This window comes from Sceloporus occidentalis, unplaced genomic scaffold, assembly GCF_023333645.1.
Source record: "Sceloporus occidentalis isolate IW3139 unplaced genomic scaffold, rSceOcc1.0.p SCAF_172, whole genome shotgun sequence".
NCBI classification, from domain to species: Eukaryota; Metazoa; Chordata; class Lepidosauria; order Squamata; family Phrynosomatidae; genus Sceloporus; species Sceloporus occidentalis.
Genome location: NW_028317152.1, coordinates 1535706 through 1558604, shown reverse-complemented (window position 1 = coordinate 1558604; position 22899 = coordinate 1535706). Strand labels below are relative to the sequence as shown.

The window sequence follows — 22899 nt, the reverse complement described above, 5'->3', positions numbered from 1 at the left end:
TGTCTTGTCTGGTTATGTTTCGTGCCTGGTCTCCCTGTCCCTTGCTTGTTATGTTTCTGCTATACCCTTTGCTTAGCTTCCATACTCCCAGCCTGCAGCATCCTGCACGTGATTCTAATGATATGCTTCATGCAGGGTGCCTGCAGGATATATCTTCACTTCATTCTGGACTTCATCCGCTGCCATATCAGGACGCTGGTGTTTGGCTGCACAACCCTAGGTGCTCAACACCTGGGTGAGTGTGGTCACCCTGCAACCAAGCCCTGTCCAAACTCCACTACTGCACTGTGACTCCTGCATACAATCTTCGGGTGCGCTGGGTCCTTTCAGTCATCTGTTTGGACCCAGTCCGTGACACCGCCCAGGAGAAGAAGTTCCTTCTTTTAATAGTCATGATACATGACCCTGCTGCGTTCCACTTGTACGGCCAAGGGGAAGCAAAAACGCAATTATTAAATTGGGTTTTTGCTTCCCCTTGGCGATACAAGAGGCATTGCTCGCACAAAACCCCTGCGATCGCGGTTGCTGCAGGCTTTTGCCCGGTGTTAGACTGCCCTTGTGGTCCTTCGTCCACATCAGTTACTTCAGTGCGCCACCGCCCCCCTGACTGGCTGGTCTACCAGGGAATCTCCAGCCCTTACTGGGGCTATTTTCAGGTAGGAACCTGGAGCTGTAGCTCCACCAGCTCCTATGTTAATCTGGCCCTGGACACGTGGGGGAAAGTAAGGGTCTGAAAGCAAAGGGTTTGAAGGACTACACCAGACTCCATAGAAGCTGAAAATCGAACAAGGGTCTCATATACATATACATTTTTGGAACAAATGTAAAATTTCTTAATTAGTTGATACCACTTAGTACAAAGGCAGTTAATTGTACATACACTTGTACATAGAGCCTCAGTTTGTGAGGAACGAAAAAAATCGGATTATGGTGCCTTTTATTGTTCACAAAAAAAGTCTCCAACGTTCTCAGACAGTTTGTCCTATCGTTCACAAAAACAAATCTACAACATTCAGAGATTTGGTCCACCGGGAATCCGCTCCTCGCCTCCACCACTCCCGCTCATGGCAAGCGAGCAACTCACGGTATCCAGGTGCATGCCTCCCAACTACTGGGAGAGATCGCGTGACGCCAACCAGGAGACCACCAGGGGGTGTGCCTGACTGGGAAACGGGGAGAGTCTGAGTCTCGCTATGGGGGTGTGGCTTGTAGTGGCATGGGATTTAAAAGTCCGGAATGCCTGTTTTCAGATACCCTTGTGTGGTCCTTGTGTTTGGATGTTTTTGCTGTGCTTTCCTATTTTGGATTACTGGTGTACCAACTCTGGCTTGCTGTGACTTCCCTCTATGTATTTTGACCTTGGCTAGTAGGACTACCCTCTCCGTGTTCAGACTTGACTTTCACGACTAGCTCCTACATGTACCACATTTGGCTTGCCTTTGACACCTTATTTATTAGATTCAGCGCTACTATTATTATCTACTCTTTTGCCATTTTTTAACTCAGAGACTGGTCTACTATATCACCTAACTCTGCCTGCCTTCTGCCTGGTGTCTCGTTACGTGACTCACTGGGTAAAGATTTTGTGGACCAGGTTCTGGAATATAGGTGCGTGACACTGACAGTAATTTGGTACTGGAAATCAGCTTGGGAGTGGGCCTGGATTGATATCCCAGTGCTAGAATTCAGCTAGGTGGTTGGAACGAAAAGGTATCCTTGTACTGGAACTCAGATAGTTGGCATGGAAAGGTAATCTGCAATTCTTGCATGTCGGGTGGGACCCTCCTGGGGGCCAGGAAAGTCTTCTTTGGCAAGATAATCCTGAGCTACTTGACACTGGTGATAATTCACAAAAGGCATAGGCTAAAACCAAGCATCCAACCAAATATCCTAAGTCTTATGCTTTTTTCACATTTTATGTCCTGGATGTTCTTCAAGCTTTTGGCTACCTTTTTTGTAGCCTACCTGTGTTACTTTTCCGGCACTTTCTGTCCAGTAAGTTCTGTCCAGCACCCTCTCTTACTGTTCCAGGTAGGAAGGGAAAGTTCAAGGGTAAATTTTCTATTTTCCAAAATTTTGTCCCAGATTTGGACCAAGGAGAGGAGAAAGAAAAGAAGACATTAAATCACATTGAATATGTGTGGAAATGCTGACCAATGTGGTGCTATACTGCAACAGTAGAAGGCATTGGAAACTCTTTACATTTGAACATGAAGTTGAGGATTGTGGATAGACTTCACAGTTGCCAGAAACCACCAGAAGAACAGCTATTTCATCTGGAAGACACTACTCGTTTTGCAGACCAAATTGAACAAGGCCACAGGGGCAACTACATAGCGTTTGTGTATTCCATGACTATCTTTAAGCCATGCACTGCAGAGGTATTTGTGGCTAGATGTTAACCTTTGGCTGCAACACATTGAGCAACTCATAAAAGGCTTGCGGTTTAAAAATCCCAAGTACAGTATACTGCAGGCATTAGAACTGCGATGCCTTACTGAGATGGTTGGAAGACCCTCAGCCATTATATTGTTTAGTACCATAGGGACTTATGCATCAAGTGTTGGATGGGTTTGGGGAAGGCCCTTTTCCATTCCAGAATGACAGTGCCCAGGTCCATAAAGACATGGTGGATGAGTTTGGTGTGGGAGAACTTGATATATTTAGAATGTACACCGTTGGTGTAATGGTCAGGTGTCTCAATACATATAATGTATATACACCAAAAGCATGTGGACACCTTAACATCACACCTACATGAGCTTGTTGGATATCCTATTACAAAACCTTGGATAATGCTATACAATTGCCCTCCCTTTTGTGGCTAAAACAGCTTCCACTCTTCTAAGAAGTCTTTCCACAATATATTAGAGTATGTCTGTGTGAATTTGTGCCCATTAAGCCAAATGAGCATTTGTAAAGTTAGACAATAATGTTGGACGGGAAGCCTGGCTCACAATTGGCATTTCAATTCATCCCAAAGGTGGTTAATGAGGTTAAGAATGGGCCTCTGTGTCAAACTTGTCAAACCATTCCTTAATGGACCTTACTTTGTACACAGGGGCACAGTCATGCTAGAAAAGGAAAGGGACTTCCCTAAACCAGTTTGAAGAAAGGAATTTTGTGACAGAAGGGATTGCTTTCTTTAATATATGCTGTGCAGAATTTGTATTGCAGCCTAAATTACTTTAATATGGATTCATCATAATACAGTTCAGCTGGTGATACTATATGTGAACATAATAATAGCAAAAAGACACATGGAAAATAAAATAAAAAGGTACATGAAGAAGGTATTAAATCTATCTCAACATGATGAAATTTGCTTTTGTAAGGATTCAATTTTAATATTATATAGTCAATGATTTTGTTAAATGTTGCTGAAACAGAATGGTGTATTTGACACTTACCTCTTCTTTCAGGCTGTGAAAAGTACCATGAAACGGACATGCAAATGCCACGGTGTCTCAGGAAGTTGCACCACACAAACCTGCTGGCTCCAGCTACCAGAGTTTAGAGAGGTGGGCTATTACTTAAAAGAAAAATACCACAAAGCTCTAAAGGTTGATCTTCTACAAGGAGCTGGTAACAGTGCAGCTAGCAGAGGGGCCATAGCTGAAACATTCAGTTCGATTTCCAAAAAAGAGCTGGTTCACCTGGAAGAGTCTCCTGATTACTGTCTGGAAAACAAAACACTAGGCCTTTTGGGTACAGAGGGCAGAGAATGTCTCAAGAGAGGTAAGATGCTCAGTAAGTGGGAGAAGAGAAGCTGTAAGCGCCTTTGCGGAGACTGTGGGTTGGTGGTGGAGGAGAGAAGAGCAGACATGGTATCCAGCTGCAACTGTAAATTCCACTGGTGCTGTGCAGTGAAATGCGAACAGTGCAGAAAAAGTGTGACTAAGTATTTTTGTGTCAAAAAGGAAAAACGGGAGAGGAGCGGAGGCGGTATAACACGCAAGAAAGAAATAAAGCTAAAGAACATGTGAACTGTGCTTTTATAATCCTATGACAACCCATAATATAGTGCATTTTTTTTATAATTGGACCTTCAAATTGCATTCATACATTGGCTACAAGAAGAAAAAAAGGTACAGGAAGAAATGATAATTTAAAGTGTACATGTCATTATGCCACACTGCCATGCCTGTGCACAAACATACCCCTAGGAAAGAATATAGTGATGTAATTAACATAACTAGTGAATATCGAAATAGAGACATATTACAAAATGTAAGTCTTTCAGTCACACATTCTGTTCAAATTTCCTGGGCCATTGCCTTACAACAAAATAAACTATATTTGTAAAATTACTAAAATTGGTACAGATATTGGGTTTGCAGAACAGTTGGACATTTCAGCTTCTTAACCCAGTGAACGTCTTCTTCAAGAAGTTAATGTTAAAAGATTTCCTAAGGCACTTGGATCACTGGAGCAATTAGACAAAAGGGCACCTCCTCACATGAGATAATTACCATATCCACTGCTTATCTCCCGAATGACCTTCATAGCAAGTCCTTAATGCTCCCTCACTGAGACAGCGTACTGGGAAGCAACGTCATTTCCGTGTGTGCAGCACAGCAAGGGAGGATACTCACTGAGCTTCAAGCATAGAAATGACATCACTTCCTGGGTACAGTGTCAGTGAGGGAGCTGCAGGCCACATGCTGGACTTACTGTGCTATGTGGACTGCAATGACACCACTTTCCGGTGCGCAGTGTCGGTGAGAATATATCGTGTTGTGGGGGGTTTCAAATGTTTAATGACTACACCCCCTATTTCTAGTTAGATACAGTACATTAAATATTGCCAACACAGGCTATATAGCTAAAACTATTTATTTCATAATGGTGATTTTTATGCTCACAACTGTTCCTCTCCTATTATTAAAACCTAACTTAACTTTGTACTTAGTCTAGCCAAGGATTCCACCAGCGACTAAAGAATGAGAATCACCACTAGTGACTAAAGGGCTTTCATTGCTCCAAAACATACTTACTGTATAACCAGAGGTGTATTCACTATTCTGTTCTCCACAGTTCAAAGGGCTTGCAACTTCTGGCCCGGTGGGGGCAAATAAAGCCCCCATCGGCCCCTTGCCCCCAACATATGCACTGGCACACATATGCCCTAACACACTAACACACACTTCCTCTCACATCACTTACACATACACACCCAGACTAACACACACAATTATACATGCATTATCATTATAATCAGCAAATATACAAACATACTCCTTCAATCCCTTATCCTCTATCACTCCCTTCCTCTCGCATCCCCTTTACCTCACTGGCAGCTTTCTCTCTCGGTGCTCACAAACTGTGCAAGCAGCCTCTCTTTCACTGGCTGTGTTACTGCATCCCTGTTCCTGTCTCCTGTCCAAAATTGTTCGCAAACCATCAGTCGGACCTGAAACAGCTTAAAAATGTTAGCAAACATTGATAACTCAAATGTAGGATATAGTGTGAAATGTGTTCTATCTAGTCTACCCCTTTTCTGAAACATAACTACAGTTGACCAGCTGTTATAGTAAGCATCATAGAACACATATTGTTTTATAATGATCATATTAATTGGAAATCATAGGAAATGGCCCCAGGGGGTTTGACTCTGAGCAGCAACATTCATTGCATCAGTTCATTATCCTGGGAAACACAGTCTAACATATTTTCCAAAAACACAGAAATACTTTTTCTCCTTTGTTAAAATTTATTTTCTTAAAATCTGCTGTTCCGCTTGCACAAGCCATTAATGAATCTCTCTAGTATGTTATCTTTCAATTGTAATATTTTCACATACAACAACACAAGAACATTTAATAGGCATTGTCCATTTCTGTGGCAATAGGATATCAGGGCCTGTCTTTATTTTATATGAAAATTATGGTTTTCCTAAAAGAAATATCAATAATTGCATTTAACAGCACGAGGGAAGAGGCTTCTAATGATGCATTTAGTTCTGAAAAATTTAATTTTAGCATTGTAAGTGGAACAGCGCCTTTTAAGTCTAGCGCTCCAGTCTACTGAACTAATAAAACGTAGCAGTGTTTTCTATATTTCAATTGTCAAACATACCAACTTTATAGCTGTTCAAATTATTCTGGCTATAGGCAGGCAACACAGACAAATTCTAATTTGTGTAAATTGGCACATACAATTAAGGTAAAACTACATATTAGAATGTGGGTTTTACTATGGTAGCATAATAATTTTAATTTGCTAACCAATGTCATGTTTGTAACTATTTAACTTGTACATAGAAAGTTAAGCACTTTTAAGTTTAATTTATTGCACAGATACTGAAATGTGTAGCGCAATTTCTACTTTTGTTATGTACAGTTTTCTAGGTTTAATTTTTCCAGCTGGCATTTAACATGATATTTTTAGTTCATAAGTCTGATTTTGTCTAACTGTACATGCCTTTCACCTAGATGGTTTGAGATATAAATATACACTGTGACCGATTTACAGCATTAACTAAAATGTTTCAATTTGTATTTTCTGGTTTTCATTGTGTAGCAATTGCAATAAATTCAGATCCTAGTGCGTGTTACACTTCATTTTGTGCATTCTATTTAAAACCATTTTATTAGAGCATATATTGTGTAAAGGCATATTACAACCGACAAGATTGCCTACGAACGGTTATATAAAATAACATAGTACGAGCAGCTATCAGTGACACGAATCATATATTGTGTATAATGTTGTCACAACTTAAAGATGTTTACTCATAAACAATTATACAAAGTAATGATACATGAGCGTACATCGGTCGATGTAAATATGAGTAATATGCTCTAATGGGTAAAGGTGCCCCTAGATCCTAGATCCTGAGCACTAGAAAAGTGCCTATATCTACCATAGCTGTGGTGTGAGTGTAGAATGCTTGCTTGCCAATCAGGAAAAATGATACTTAGAGGGAGTCAACATGATAAAAGAAGATAGTTTTTTTAAAAGAAGAAATGCCATTGCAACAAGAGACTCAACCTTGAGTGGAACATTTTTTAAAAGTAACATCAGGAAATATTACTTTGCTGAAAGGCAAGTGGATACATGGAATAGCCTTCCAGCAGAAGTGGACAGAGACTAAGGAATGCATTCAGAGGTTGGGAAGAATGGTTCTTATCTGCCTCCACTTTCTATGTTTCTGTTTGGATGCGTAAGTAAGTAAATACAGGAAGTAGATGTTGGTTGAGGAATAGGTAGTCCAGTGTTAATACATATTGTGAGGCTGAGAATAAAAGAATAATCTTAATATGTGGAATGTAGGAGTTTCCAAGCATCGAACAATCCAAGGGATTTCACAAAGTGCTGTAAGAGTTTATAAAGGAGTTCTGTCCAGGTATGGATCCATCAACGAATTAAAATCTCACCCATAATAAGACCTCCTGATGGTGCTTTGAAAAGGCTAGCTCATAGAAAAATGCGGGGCTTCGAGGACAAGGTGCATAAACATTTACCTTTGTTATTAGCTGGTTAGGGATTAGGCCGTCCAATCAAGAGATTTGCCTTGGGATCAGATATTGACTTAAGTACTTGAAATTGTAATCGTTTATAGATTCAAATGCAAACCCCATTATGTTTATGAGGTGCTGGAGAATGAAAACGTGTGAGGTACCTGTGATCCCAAAACTTGGGAATGTTAGACTTAAAAAAGTGTGTTTCCTGGAGAAGGAGAATTCCTGCTCTCGTTCTGAGGTAGTGCCAGATCGCTACATGTCTTTTCTGTGGTGAGAGGAGTCCCCTCACATTGTGTGATATAATCCTCAACCTTGTTGCAGTAGGAGGAGCTTTAAGTTCAGAGACAGACAAGGGAGCCATCTTTCAGGGCCCAAGGATCTGGACGGTGAGAAGGGATAAAGACCCAGAGAGGTAGAGCAAAGAGAGGAGAGAGTAGTCACTAGTGGGAAAGACACTAAAGGAAGAGCAATTCAGCACAAATACAATAGACCTATTGATATACAGAGGATTAAAAAAACATGTCTATAGAATACAAGCACGGGGTAACTAGGTAGAAAGATGGATAAAACACACTCCCATGAACTAATGTGAAACAATATGAATCCAAAGAACAGTGTGTGGAACGTGAGCCTGGATGTATTCCAGGGGCCCAGGCCTGAAAAAAAAATGGACACAAAGCCTTATGAAGTGTCTCCTTGTGTCAATGGGGCAACATTTAATGCAAAATTGTCTAGGTAAAAGAATATCAGGGACCTAAAGTAAGCACTATAAAGGGAAATGAAATACTCAGAAGATGGGATTCTCTCCCTCCGCATGTATAAGTGTCAGGAAAGCTAAGCAAGCGGTAAAAAAAAGGTAGAACCAGGTGAATAACGGGAAAGAGGGGGGCCTGCTTTGCGTCAGGTGAAAGAAACAATGTCAGCAGGTGATGAGCATTGCAGTCCTGCTTAGGTTATCCCATTCGGAGATGCAGCAGGATGTTCCTCCACATGGGCTGGAAGCTGGAGAGACCTCAAATCTCGAGGAGGGTTCTTCCTAGGTTGGCACAGTTACAACATCCCATTAAGGTGCTGCTTCATATTGCATGGCATCAGCAAACCCATCTGAGGCGTCTCAGAAAGGCCTCCGGGTCTTGGGTTCTCTCATCATTATAAGTGATCTGTTGTGTTGTACTATCAGATTGCAGTTGAATCCCCAGCAATATGAAATCCCTGCTCCCACAGGAAATCCATCAAGGGTTTCAGGGTGCACCGTTGGCGGAGAGCAGAAGCGGCAATATCAGCATACCAGATGGGGGTGATACTGTCCATCGTAGATGGGACATTCTCTGTGGCTCGCAGAATTGCCTCCTTATTGGTTTAATAGTGACATTTCAAGACAATGTCTCTCGGGGAATCTCTGTATGTTAACTCCAGATACAGTTACTCTTCTAGAGTGTCTGGTAAAAGCTATGATAGCAAAAAGAAGGCTTGAATATTGCTAGGGATACAGGAACTCCTCGCATCTGTAGGTTGGAGGGTTTGGAGGGTATTTAGATTCTTGTAGGTGTCGCGAAGGTCTGAAAGCAGGGCCTGAAGGTAGGCCATTTCAGATCTCATGTTCTGCTGAACGCTATGAGTATCAATGCTTTAAGGTCCACAATGTCACTGTGTGAAAAAATCTGGGACCTCGCATGAAGCTCCAGATTTACTGAATCTACAGATAGACATCTCAGTATTGAGTTGTCACCCTAATAATTGTTTTAAATGAGTTGTGGTTACCAGAAGGGGACAAAAACATCTTCATATCAGAAGAGTGCATGTTTTATTATTTAGAACAGCTAACAAATCTAAGAAGAAGCAAGCATTGGTTATTTCTTCTGTGTTTGTACATGTATATATATATATACACATATCTACAAGATATGAATTTATCTGGTAAAAATAAATGTGATACATGTGCAACAGACCATCAGACAGGGGCAAATACCTATTTCCCCACTAAATTTTCCCATGCGTAGATCTGTTCTCACCAACTACCATCATGTTATTGCATTATGCAGTCTATTCCTCCTCCTTGGCATACTTCTAACACTAAGAACATAATAGACGATCATACATGATATATACATCTCTAACAACTGAAGTGAGTTTTAAATCAACATATAATGAAGCCAGTGTGCCCAAAAGTGTAGTCTAGACACCAAAGGCTTTGCAGAAAAATCACCTTATCCTTTTAGACACATGGTTGGTTTTCCACCTCTGATTGAGGATTAAATACCTCCTTTAAGGCCAAATATCTAATCTGCTCATGACAAACACTTAAACCATCAAAGGGGATTTACAAGAGGTTAACTAGACAGTGCTGAATGAAAAGCATCAGAACCCATGTATTTTTTCCAGTTACACAATATACTTAAAACCAGGAGCTTTATTCTCAAAGTGCTGGGCTGTGCAGAGCTGACACTTTAAGAATTAATGACTTAAAGAATCTGCAGGCAAATGTGAAAGCAGAACCTGGTTTCATTTGTGACCCTGCCAAGGTTATCACAGAACCCTGAAATATTTTCATAAGAAGCTCATCACAGGGCGATTTGGAAAGTGAGTATCTACAATTGAAGTTCTTGACATTAATAGGGACTTTAACTCATAAAGTGCTTTGGGTAGACATTAGATTGTGTAAGATATTCCTTGGTTTTTAAAATTCAATGAATGAAGTTGGAAAATACCAATAGTTTAGCCTCTATCTCATGATGAAATTAACAAAAATAACGAAGTACTATTGTCAGATGAGTGGGTGAGAATGTATGCAAAAGGAGTACCAGACACAATGCACTCATCTTGGAAGCCAGTCACTTGAACCTTCAATTAATTTTGTTTTGGACTGTATCCACACACTGACAACATTGCAAGAGTGTCGGTAAAAACCCTCTCACACAGGAGCTTTTAACTTTTTTTTTTTAAAGACGTGATGCTAAGTGTATAAAGAATCATTATATTCTGAATTGCGCTTTTAAAATATTTTTCACATGGAAAGTAATATGCATGACAGTGTTATGGAACCACTATATATATATATCAGCAAGAAACACTTATTGCTTTAATGAATATAAGATGGCCTCGACCAATAAAGGGCTACACCTCACGCAGATACGTGGGAGACGCAAGTAGCAGTGTATTCAATTATCTATGTTTTACTAACCGCAAGCGCCATCCTGACTATATCTAGTTACAGGAAAGTATCTAACTGTTTTCTGCCTTTCTGCCTATTTCCGCATAGTTTCAGGATTAACCAATTAATAAGTTTTACGTAATCTGACGTCCCTTTTTGACGTCCCTATATAATCTATAATATAAACAAAATAAAGCAGAGTGATTTTGGACCTGACCCAGAGTGTGTCGTGTGTCTTATTTTTCTCTCCGTGCACGTACATTTATATTCACATAATTTGGAGCAGTTCAACAATTGAAGAAAGGCTTTATTGGAAAGCATCCAAAACAGTTGGCGCCCAACGTGGGGCTCGAGGAAGCCGTACCTGTCGGAGGTCCCTCCCGGGGAGAGTTCACGCCGTGAGCTGACGATTAGACCCTGGGACTGCAGCCCAGTTACAAGGTAAGATCGTTTCTTATCTACCTTGTGTGTCACTCGTTACTCACGTGTGTATTCGGAGGAGGGAACTCAGGTGGTTGACGCACCCTCGAGAGGCAATAAAAGAACCCCATGTAAATATACTGTCGTAGTCACTTGTTGAACTGTGGTGCCTCCCTTTTCTGGCAAGCACACGGTAGTGGGAAGCAATCGGTAAAGTGTTGCAAGTCTACACCGGATCAACCCAGTTGCTCTGATCCCCAGACGGTGCCGTAAGACTAACACTAATTTGGACAGCCCAGTCGCCTGTCCCAAGCACACTGTAGTAGGAAGGAATCGGTAAAGTGTTTCAAGTCTACACCTGATCAACCCAGTTGCTCTGATCCCAGACGGTGCCGTAAGACTAACACTATTTTGGACAGCCCAGTCGCCTGTCCCCAGTGCATAATATTACTACAGTGTGTGTGTGCCTTGCTCGTATCAGAAGGTTTCGGACGGTTGCGGACAAGGTTACGATATCGTTGCGGAATGGGGAACGATAACAGCGTTCCAAGTGGGTTCTGTACGCCCTCCCAATTAGTTGCCGACAGACGAGGGAAAAGATACATTAAGCAATTATCTAAGTTGGAAAAACGATATAAAGTACCTGGAGGAGGAACCTTATCAATTTGCACCTGGCAAAACCTCCTAAATGAAAAAGCAGGAAAATTAGACAACGACGGATTGAAAGATACTGTTAAAGTCTGGCTAGATTGTAGCAAAGAATTTAAATCGTTAGATGGCGAAGAAATGTATGATGAAAAACACTCAAGATATCTGTGTAAAATTCCAATGTCTCATACGCCACCGCTCTATAATGGCGCCGAGTCGCCGGACAAGGGGTGGAGCTGCCCAGCCTGTAATGCAATGACGTCAGGAAGCCGTCGCTCTTGTCTGTACTGTGAGGCCCCCCCGCCCCCTGTCTACTCCGGCTACTGTGTCGTGTCTGACACAGACACCAGCGCCATCTTGTGATGCACTTCACCAACTGTCTTTAGTGAAAAATCCCCACCAATTGCCTGCCCCGTTTTCTGTTATATCCGGTACAGGCATCGGCGCCATCTTTGTTAACTGACAACGCCCAAAATTCTGGCCTACCTCCATCTCCGTTATCTTCTATGTCTATTCCCACAGTGTTATTGTACCCAGTAGTTAATCCGGATGGCACATTTGTATTACCTACCCAGACTACAGCACCCAGACATATGGTCCCAATTATGATAATGGCAAGCGGTGAGGAAACAAAGAAGGAAAATATATCTACTGGTGCTGTTATGCTTCCGGCCCAACACCAGGCTGAGGAATGCCTACTACTCCAGGAAGGCAAAACACTAGAAAAACCTCAAGCAGTACTATTTCCACCCACTCCTCCTGTAGTTACACCCCCGGTACCTACACCCAGCACTACTGTCCCGTTAATGATGATGGGCCCGGACGGCAGTGCAGAAGGGGAGGAAATAGATACGGCCGAGGGCGCAATAGCTGCCCCGACCCAATCCGATGCCAACAGCGGTATGGTACTTAAAAAGGGAAAAAAGTTACCTAGACCGAAACCAATAACTAAACCCCAAAGAAGAACTAAGCCCAAACACACACAGTCCCCCTTGGTGGGTTTTGACCCACCTGTTCTCCTTGCTGAGGAGATGGGAGCTAGGCCTAAGCACCAACCTATTTTCACTGATGAAGAAATAGGTACTCATGATAGTCTATCAGAAGAAGAGGGCTCAGAGGAGGAGGAATCCCGAAGCATTTACCATGGCTTACCTTTTGTACATTCCCCTATAGGCCATCGCCGTATAAGACATACTCGACAATCTGATACCGAACAGCCCTCAAGTACGTCAGCCCCTCAGCCACCATCCATTGGGAATACAAATCCCAATAATCCGTTTTCTTCTCAATTCGCTGAAATTATGTCTGCAGCTATAGTACAAGCCACCCGACTCGCCACAGAAAATGCTACTCCACGAGATGGTCTCGCTTCCACGGAGCCGCGTTCCAAGTATGTAGCATTCAATCCGCAACAACTGTATACAATCGTCAAAGATCTCCCTGAACCTGATACTCATCCAATGCCATTTTATCGAAAAGTTTCACAGGCCTGGACTACCTATGGATGTACCTGGTCTGACCTTGTTAGTATTGTCCAAGCCAAAGCAGGAGATTACGCAGATCTTATTCTCAACCAAATTCTACGAGACCCATCTTATCTACCTTGTGATCCCAGATCCACTGAATCAGGTCAACAGTTTATCAAGCAACTGGAAATCTGGGCAAAGGACAGACTGTCCGAACAAACAGTATCTCTACAGGATATAACTCAAGAAAAAGGAGAGTCAGTGGAGAAATATGCCTACAGAATCAAACGACATTTTCGTGATCTAGGATTCTCACTCCAAGAAATGGCACATATTCGTATGTTGGGTCGTGCCTTTGTAGACGGCCTCAGTTCTGATCTCAACAAAGTACTCACTACCTGCCGCCCGGAATGGAGGTCAATGGAACTCGAAGTCCTTATACAGGTTGCTAAAGGATTGGAGGCAGGAAACAGCAAGAAAAAGTCCGCCATCGTGGCGGTAATGACCGGAGCCGACGCCACTAATGAATCCACGGACGGACAGCGACAACCTCGTAAATGCTATGGATGCGGAAAAGTCGGTCATTTTAAAAGAGTATGTCGTAGTCGCCACCTGTGGGCCGCTTATCAAGCCCAGAACCAAAACCAGAACCAGAACACTCCTCCTCCACCTCAGCCATAGGAAATAGGCGAGCAAATGGAGGAGGGGGACTCTATTTGTATGGCCGTCTCCGCCCCTCCTTCCGGCCCTTCCCCTAAGATCACTCTTGATGTAGCCGGAAAACCTTGCTCATTTCTTGTTGATACTGGCGCTGCTCGTAGCGTGCTTTGTGAGACGGATGCACACCCATCCTGGTTATCTGATATACAACTCCCCTGTAGTGGGTTAGAAGGCGTGGTTCAACACAACCCACTCACACGCCCCTTACCCGTCACAAGCTCTTCAATACATCTGCCTTCATCTACTCTAGCTCAATTTGTGGTCAGTGCCACTTGCCCTTTCAATCTTCTAGGAGCGGATTTTCTCAGCAAAATCCAAGCTAATATCTCTTTTACTGACAATGGAACTGTCACTCTCAATACTGCTCTCGCTCCTGAAGAAACCTCAAGATGAGCCCCCAGACTTTCTAAACAAATTGCTTGACAATCTTCCAGCTATTTTGTGGGCCTCTGGGCCTATGGATATTGGACGACTCAACGTCCCACCAGTACAAGTTGTGCTTAAGGATTCTAACGTTCTTCCATACAAGGCCCAATATCCTTTATCAGTGGCCGAACTAGATGCAATATCTATTCAAGTAGCTGCACTCCTAGAATCCGGTGCAATAATACCTACTACTTCTCCTTGCAATACTCCGCTGTATCCAGTCAAAAAGAAGCAGATCAAAGGCCAACCTCCAGTGTACAGGATGGTACAAGATTTACGCGCTGTCAACGAAGCCACGGTTCTGGATACCCCTATTGTGCCAAATCCACATACTCTTCTATCCAGCATTCCACCTACGGCATCCTGGTTCACTGTAATTGATCTTGCTAATGCCTTTTTCTCCATTCCATTACACCCTTCGTGTCAATATCTTTTTGCATTCACACATGCTGGTCGGCAATACACCTGGACGGTGATGCCACAAGGAGCTCAAAACAGCCCGTCCAGTTTCAGCAAAGCTATGTCTTCTGTGCTTTCTTCATGGCAAGACGCTCACCCGGAAGTTGAGCTCCTGCAATACGTGGATGACCTACTTCTTTGTGCTCCAGACCCATCCATGTGTCAAGAAACTACCCTGGACCTACTCTATTTTCTAGCTACAGCTGGCTGTAAGGTCTTCAAATCGAAACTACAGTTATGTCTTCAAAAAGTGATTTTTATGGGACACTGTATTACCAAAGGCCGTAAACATCTTACAATGGCACGGAAAAAGGCCATCCTGGAGTTGGCTCCGCCAGAAGCTCCACATCAGCTACAGACCTTTCTGGGTCTCATTTCATACTGTTGTCCCTGGATTCCCGACGCTTCTGTTCTAATGCAACCACTATATGACTGTATACCTCGAGAACTACCAGCAATTTTTTTATTTAACACCAGAGGCACTGGACTCATTCGACGCTCTACAACAAATGATTGCCTCATCTCCAGCTTTAGGAATTCCGAACTATTCTCTTCCGTTCCGTCTCTATGTTATGGAACGGCAAGGCCATGCCACAGGCGTTCTCACTCAGATGCACGGTGGTCGACATCGTCCCCTCGGATTCTACTCCAAACGATTGGACCCAGTTGCTCGCGTGACACCCTCCTGTGTAACGGCTATTCACGCTGCCAGCTGTCTTCTGGACGTCACTTCAGATATTGTCCTCGGACATCCCTTGACAATTCTAGCTCCACATGACATCTCAGCTATTTTACAACAGACCCAACCCAGACATCTCACTGCTCAGCGTCATCTTCGTCTCCAAGGGAGTCTGTTATTGCCCGACAATGTTACTATTCAACGATGCAGTGTTCTCAATCCGGCTGCCCTCCTTCCACTTCCAAGGGGGGAGTATACTGATATTCCGTCTACGGATTTTATTGATCTAGCCACAGAAGAAGATCTTCAGGAACAGCTATTGTGGCATATACAGTCATCAAATGTCGATTTTCCAGATGTACCACCCGAGGACGATCCACATGATTGTCTGACCATGATGCAAGCGGAAGTCGGTTCGCCTCCGAACATACAGGATACCCCACTCTCAAACGCAGAATGGACCCTATTTGTGGACGGCTCCAGATATGCCGATGACAAGGGTCACTTCCATACGGGAATGGCGGTTACGACTGACACCACTGTACTCTGTGCAAAAGCTCTACGACCGGATCAGTCAGCTCAGGAAGCTGAACTAGCTGCCCTCACCGAGGCCTGCATTATGGCTAAAGATTCTACCGCAAATATCTATACGGATTCCAGGTACGCCTTCGGAGTTGTACATGATTTTGGAGTCATCTGGAAGGCAAGAGATTATATCACTGCAGCAAGGACTCCAATCAAGAACGGGAAAGCAGTTGAAGCTTTGATGACTGCGGCCCTACTCCCGAAACAAGTTGCAGTGATCAAAGTTAAGGCACACTCACGGGCTGACACTATGGAAGCAAAAGGAAACGCATTAGCAGATAGTGCAGCCAAGCAAGCAGCCCTCAATGAAGACTCAGCGGTCCCTTTAATGACGGTGACCAAGGAAGCACCAATGGAATTAGACTGGGATATTTTAATTCAATTACAACAACAAGCTTCAACCAAGGAACAAAATCAATGGATACAAGAAGGAGCATCCAAGGATGAGCCTGGGCCAGAGGCCAATATCTTTGTTTACCCCGGACTTTATATCCTTTAGTCGTATCACTAGCTCATGGACCGACGCATGAGTCTAAAACCATTATGAAGGAGATTATCGAGAAAATCTGGATCGCACCAGGAATCACCCCGATGCTAGCACGAACCACCGAATCATGTTTAATCTGTGCTCAGTGCAATACCAGAAGGACAGAACCTACACCATCCAAATGTTTACCGAATGCTCAATACCCTTTCCAACGGATTCAAATTGACCACATTCAAATGCCGATGTGTCAGACATTTCAATATGTACTGGTAGTGGTCGATGTGTTTTCCGGATGGCCAGAGGCCTATCCAGTACGAAACCAAACTGCACCCACTACCGCCAAGAAACTTATTCAAGAACTTATTTGTCGCTTCGGGGTCCCTGAGGTCATAGAAAGCGACCAGGGACCTGCATTCACTGCAAATATCACCCAAGAAGTGTGGAAGATTATAGGTTCACATCTTGCTTTTCACACTCCCTACAGACCCCAGAGTAGCGGGAAAGTGGAAAGACTAAATGGCATTATCAAGTAAAAAATGTTGAAAATGACACAAGAGACTGGTCTAAATTGGGTACAATGCCTACCCATCGTGCTTTTTGCTATCAGACACACGCCAAAGGCATCACATAAACTCACTCCACATGAAATATTTTTTGGAAGTAGTCCCAGGCCAGGACAGTACTTCCCACAGCAGTTGCAAATGAATTATGAACAATTGCAAAATATGTTATTGCTTTGACTACTCAGTGATCTAATATATATGCCCAAGTTTTCTCTTCTATTCCAGATCCCAATACCCTCGAAGGTACCCATTCCCTATTGCCTGGGGAGTGGGTGGTTGTGAAGAAACATGTCCGATCCACTCTGGAACCGCAATTCGAGGGCCCTTATCAAGTGCTACTAACAATTTCTATCTCAGTAAAAGTTGAAGAGAAGCCCACGTGGATACACGCATTGCACTGCAAGAGTCAAAGGATACAATCCTCCAGCAATTGACTCCTAAAATGTATAGCCTTTGCAAAAGAGTGGGCATCCCACTATTATTATTATTATTTATTTTTCAATATATATGAGGAAAACCAACTCAAGCTACCAGTCACCAGGGGGGTCGGGTAGCCATTACAAGAAACGCACGACAAGCAGGTCCTCCCACTTTTTGGTACAATTCCAGTAGCCACATTATAAATTGTGTTTCTAAACGCTACACCAATGTATATACTGGTGTGATGACACAAGAAGGGGATACCACCGACAATTTTGACCCCGGGTATTGTGATGTTCAAATAGGAGAATGTGTTGGGTACATATGCTATGTTGGAGGGCAATGGGGGGACAACTGTAGGTATTGGGGCTCTGTTATAACTAATTCAGGTACCAAATGGGGATATAAGCCCCCTGAAGCCCTAGCCCTCAAAGATCAATATGGTAAATCATTGCTCTCACGAATGACTCTCATATCCACCGGAACTGGTGATAACCAATGATACACCCTTACTATAGAGAATCCCCGGCCAACTGATGCTCGAAAATATATTTTCGGGATTTACAAATATGGTTTTATGAGCGGCAAGGCCCCCTTCTATCTTAAAGATATGTACCATAGTTTAGAATGGAAAGAGCCACAAGGTAAACCATCAAACCAACCAGTTTTGAAACCACCAGGAATCCCATATATGGTCCAGCGTGCCATTCAACGTATGATAGCTATAGCGAATCCCACTTATGAGGATACTGTAGCCATAGAAACTGGATATAATGATATTAATCTATGGCTCGAGTGGATGCAATATTCTGCTATTAAGCACAATAAGTCCAATTGCTATGTGTGTGGTAGAGCCCGTCCACATCTGGGTACAGTACCCCTACAGTTGCCCTATCAGTCACTGTTATGTCTATTGAGTCTTTATACCAATACCAGTAACAATTTCACCGAATGTGAGAAATGGAAAAGAGAATATCCTCTATTAATCGAGGCTCCCAAGCTCAACGGAGGAATTACTATATATTCTGGCACTTACATTTGTATTTCAAACACCAAAGGAACAGGCAAATTTCTTGGTAAATTCTCTAATGGTAATTCTGCTGAATACAGCAATTTGACCGGTCCCCCCACACAGACTCAAGTATATTCTCTGGGAGACATCTATTGGCTATGTGGAGACATGAAACTGCGCACCAGATTAGAAGGTAGTTGGACTGGTGAATGTGCACTGGCCAAAGTTATAATGCCGTTATTTATAATGTCGGAAGAGCCAGAAGCTGTTGAGGCCCAGTCTACCCTGTTCCGTAAGAAACACAGTGTCTCAAAAGCCCCCGAGGGAAGCTTCGACCCCCATGTGTATATAGATGCAATAGGAGTTCCTAGGGGGGTCCCAGATGAGTATAAAGCCCGAGATCAAGTTGTCGCTGGTTTCGAATCCATTTTTCTCATTGTTACAATAAATAAAAATGTTGACTGGATTAACTATATCTATTATAATCAGCAGAGATTTGTCAACTACACCCGAGATGCGCTCCAAGGACTTTCGGATCAATTGGAGGCCGCAACCCAGATGACTTTTCAGAATCGCATGGCACAGATATGATTCTGGCAGAAAAAGGCGGAGTCTGTCAAATAATCCAGAATGGAAAGAGCCTCAAAGTGATCCTCCACCTAATCCCCTGGCTCCAAATGCTGGCCCATCCATCCGACGTATGGTAACCATTGCCAATCCCTTTAATGCTCATGTACGATGATACTGAGCCAAGCAGTTTTGCGCCTTCTTATGAAACAGCATTTGACTCGATAGTCACCCCCAACGGTAATCCCCGCCCCGTGTAGGGACATATAGATCCGAGGGACATGTCCAAGACCTGAAACCGGGATTTTATCCAATAGGGATAATTTGTCGCCACTGCAGGTGAAGAGGATGCGGGATTATGTCCGGTAGGATCTGTCAGGATTAGGGACAGTTGGCCATTATATATTCAAGGGGGGACTGTTATGGAACCACTATATATATATATCAGCAAGAAACACTTATTGCTTTAATGAATATAAGATGGCCTCGACCAATAAAGGGCTACACCTCACGCAGATACGTGGGAGACGCAAGTAGCAGTGTATTCAATTATCTATGTTTTACTAACCGCAAGCGCCATCCTGACTATATCTAGTTACAGGAAAGTATCTAACTGTTTTCTGCCTTTCTGCCTATTTCCGCATAGTTTCAGGATTAACCAATTAATAAGTTTTACGTAATCTGACGTCCCTTTTTGACGTCCCTATATAATCTATAATATAAACAAAATAAAGCAGAGTGATTTTGGACCTGACCCAGAGTGTGTCGTGTGTCTTATTTTTCTCTCCGTGCACGTACATTTATATTCACATAATTTGGAGCAGTTCAACAATTGAAGAAAGGCTTTATTGGAAAGCATCCAAAACAACAGTTCTGAAGATTATTATAGGGGTGGGTAATGCCACCTGTTTCCTTATCTTTTGGTTTCCTCATCTGTTCGATACAATAAAAAAACTTTATCTTAACAAGACCTGATCTTGATGCATAATTGAAAAAAGATACAGAAATCAGGATAATCAGTAATTGATTAATCACAATTAATCCCAAATTTTAAGTAGATGAACTTGAAAAGCATCCACAGAGCCTGATATTTAAACTCCTTAAAACTTTTGAGATGAATTAGAATGCCGTTTGCAAGCCAGGTCTTCTTGACCAACATCAGCGCATGACTCCACAGACACTCCAAAATTTTGTGGAATGCCTTAAAATTCAGATATTGTGACATAAAAATACAAGTGAATGCTACATTTACGTGTTACGTTAGTTATGCAGTAATTATGCAGGCAATGCAACAAAGTGTCAGAGAAGGCAAGCATTGTACTGGAAGGTGGTTATGCCACTTCACAGATAGACACTTTGGACATCCGCTAAAGTATTGTTCATATTTCAGAAGATTTATTCTCCAGGAGCATATTGACATAGTGAAGAGAGAGCAACAAAAATGGTGACTGGTTTGCAGGGTATAAATTATCATGAAAGACTAAGGGAGCTAAATGCGCACAACTCAGAGGAGAGAGAGGGGTCCTGATAGAAACATTTAAATACATATTGATGGTAAACTTGCAAGCAGGTGCTTTTTTAGCTAGTGCATCGGTTCGTCTTGGCTACTTAGTATTAGAAGCACTGTGTAAATTGTTGGCACTGTATAAATGATAATAATTGAACAAAGTACAGGAGAAATATGTTAGAACAAGAGGTCATAATATAAAACTAGTGGGTCCTGAACCTCTGGTTTACTGAAAGGGGGCTAGATACAGTATGTGGAACAGCCTCCCAGCAGAAGTTGTAGTAAGGGATTTAAACATGCATGAACCCGAATCAAAAGACAAGACCACAGACTGGGTAAGGTTTGCATCTTTACAGCAGGAGAACCAGGGAGATGAGATAGACCAACAGGTTCTTATGTGCTGTCGAATTCTATATTGCCTAAAAAGCATTACACTAGAATAAAGAGGACATAAAGAGGTAGCTACAGGCCACATGTTTTGAGTACCATGCACCTGGCACACAAAAAGTTAACATTGGCCCACCATTCCCTTTTATTTGAGAATACCATTGGGTATGTTTTTTCTACTTTTCAGAATTCTCATTGTTAAGACGAACATTCATCTTTTCAAATGCATCCAATGCAAGCAGAGGAAGAATTCAGACAGTACACGACACAAAGCACAGGGAGTGGAAAACAACACATATCAAGGCTCATAAATTCTTTTTTCAAGCAGTCACTCTCTTTTAGTGTTTTTATTTCCCTGCCCTGGCTAGCAGGCAGCTCTCATTGGGTTTCATACAAATAATGCCATCTCTTTCTCCACCAGTTTTCCTTGTGACATGAATCCCCCGTGTAGGTTTCTATTCAATATAGTGACACCTGCCGGCAAAAGCAAAACACTTTCATGCTTCCTGCAGCTTTAGCAAACCTCTACCACGCTGCGGACTTTGTGAACAGTTTTGTCGCTTTGTCCTGGTGGAATAAATAGAGGCCCGACTGCCTCACAATGAGGCAGACAAAGGTGGAATTTAAGGGGCATAGGTCAAAATTACCCACTTCATAAAACTATTCTGAAGAATAATCCGGCTACTTCACTGGAGGAAAAAAAGCAAGCACAACAGATTTCTGGTAGAATGTTAACAGACATTGTATTCTTTAGGCATCATTGCCTTCATAAAAGATGTTTTGCTGGGTTTCCAACCACCGTCAATTTTGATTTAGACTGCAAAATTTGATAAATAAAATAGCACCGTTCTATGTAGGCCACCTTAAATAATTATTTTGTTTTAAAAAATGATGTATAAATATCTTTGTATGATGACACATTGATCCCATATTAGTTAAAAACAAGTTTACATATGACATTCACTTTGTCATTGGGTTGTTGTAAAATGCTACCCATACATAAGGAATAGCAGAAACCCAGCGGGGAAAAGGCCAAGTAAAAGTAAAGCTATCAACTTCAGTATAATGAATTGCATTAGGTAACAAGCTAACAATGTAAAAAATATGTAATTATAAAAATGATATACATAGTCAACTTATATGGTTTTGTGGAATGGTTGAACTTGATGGACCTATTCATAGGCTTGAAAGAGAATTGAAAATGTTTTGCAGCAAAACAATACATTCTGCTTGCTTATATATATTATTTAAAAAATCCCAAATTCTTCAAGACAAGCGGAAACATAATGAAAAAATATTTTGCTTTAATTATATTAATACAAAAGTCCTTAAATTTGGGAAGTAACCACATTACACAATTCACCTATATAAGGTTGCTGGAATCTAGTCACCACTGTACTGATACCCTTGTCAGTTTTTTATTCTGTGTAAAGTAATCACATTTTACACCTAAGAGCTCACAAGAAGGGAAAGGAAATGTTTGTGTTTAAATAAAACATGTCGGCTATCGGGAACCTAACAGATATGACATGCTAATCCATCTAATCATCTCGTGTTTTTTTTAAGCTATTACACCGTTTCCCAGTTTATGAAGGGAAAATTTTGGCATTGAACATAAGGCTCCCTGTAGATTTTGTTTCTTCTTGAGTTAAGATCGTGGCCCCTGTGTGTATCTAACTCCAACAGAGAAGGGTTCCTTTTCTTCTTCCTTTATTTTAACAAAGACTTAGGAGTTCATCAACCTCCCACCGAAATTCACAGCTGTTGAATACACTAATCCTCCCTGTTTTTCTTTATGCTTTTCTATGGGTTCTTGGCTTCAAAGGCTCTTCTGGAAAGGACTTTGTGGAGTCTTTTAGAACTTCAAAAGAAGTTAGTGCAAGTATTATATACTAAGCAAGTGGCTTTACAAACAAATACTACCTAACAATCTCCT

General features: G+C 42.1%; 1 protein-coding gene across 1 annotated transcript in view; it reads left to right on the top strand.

The window, feature by feature from the left end:
• LOC149279312 (protein Wnt-8b-like) overlaps window positions 1-3986 on the top strand; it is a 65225-nt gene extending 61239 nt beyond the window's left edge. The window contains exon 9 of the mRNA XM_089501333.1: window positions 3423-3986. Coding sequence (XP_089357459.1) covers window positions 3423-3986 — 564 coding nt within the window. The remainder of the gene's footprint in view (window positions 1-3422) is intronic.
• Window positions 3987-22899: the final 18913 nt, after the last annotated feature.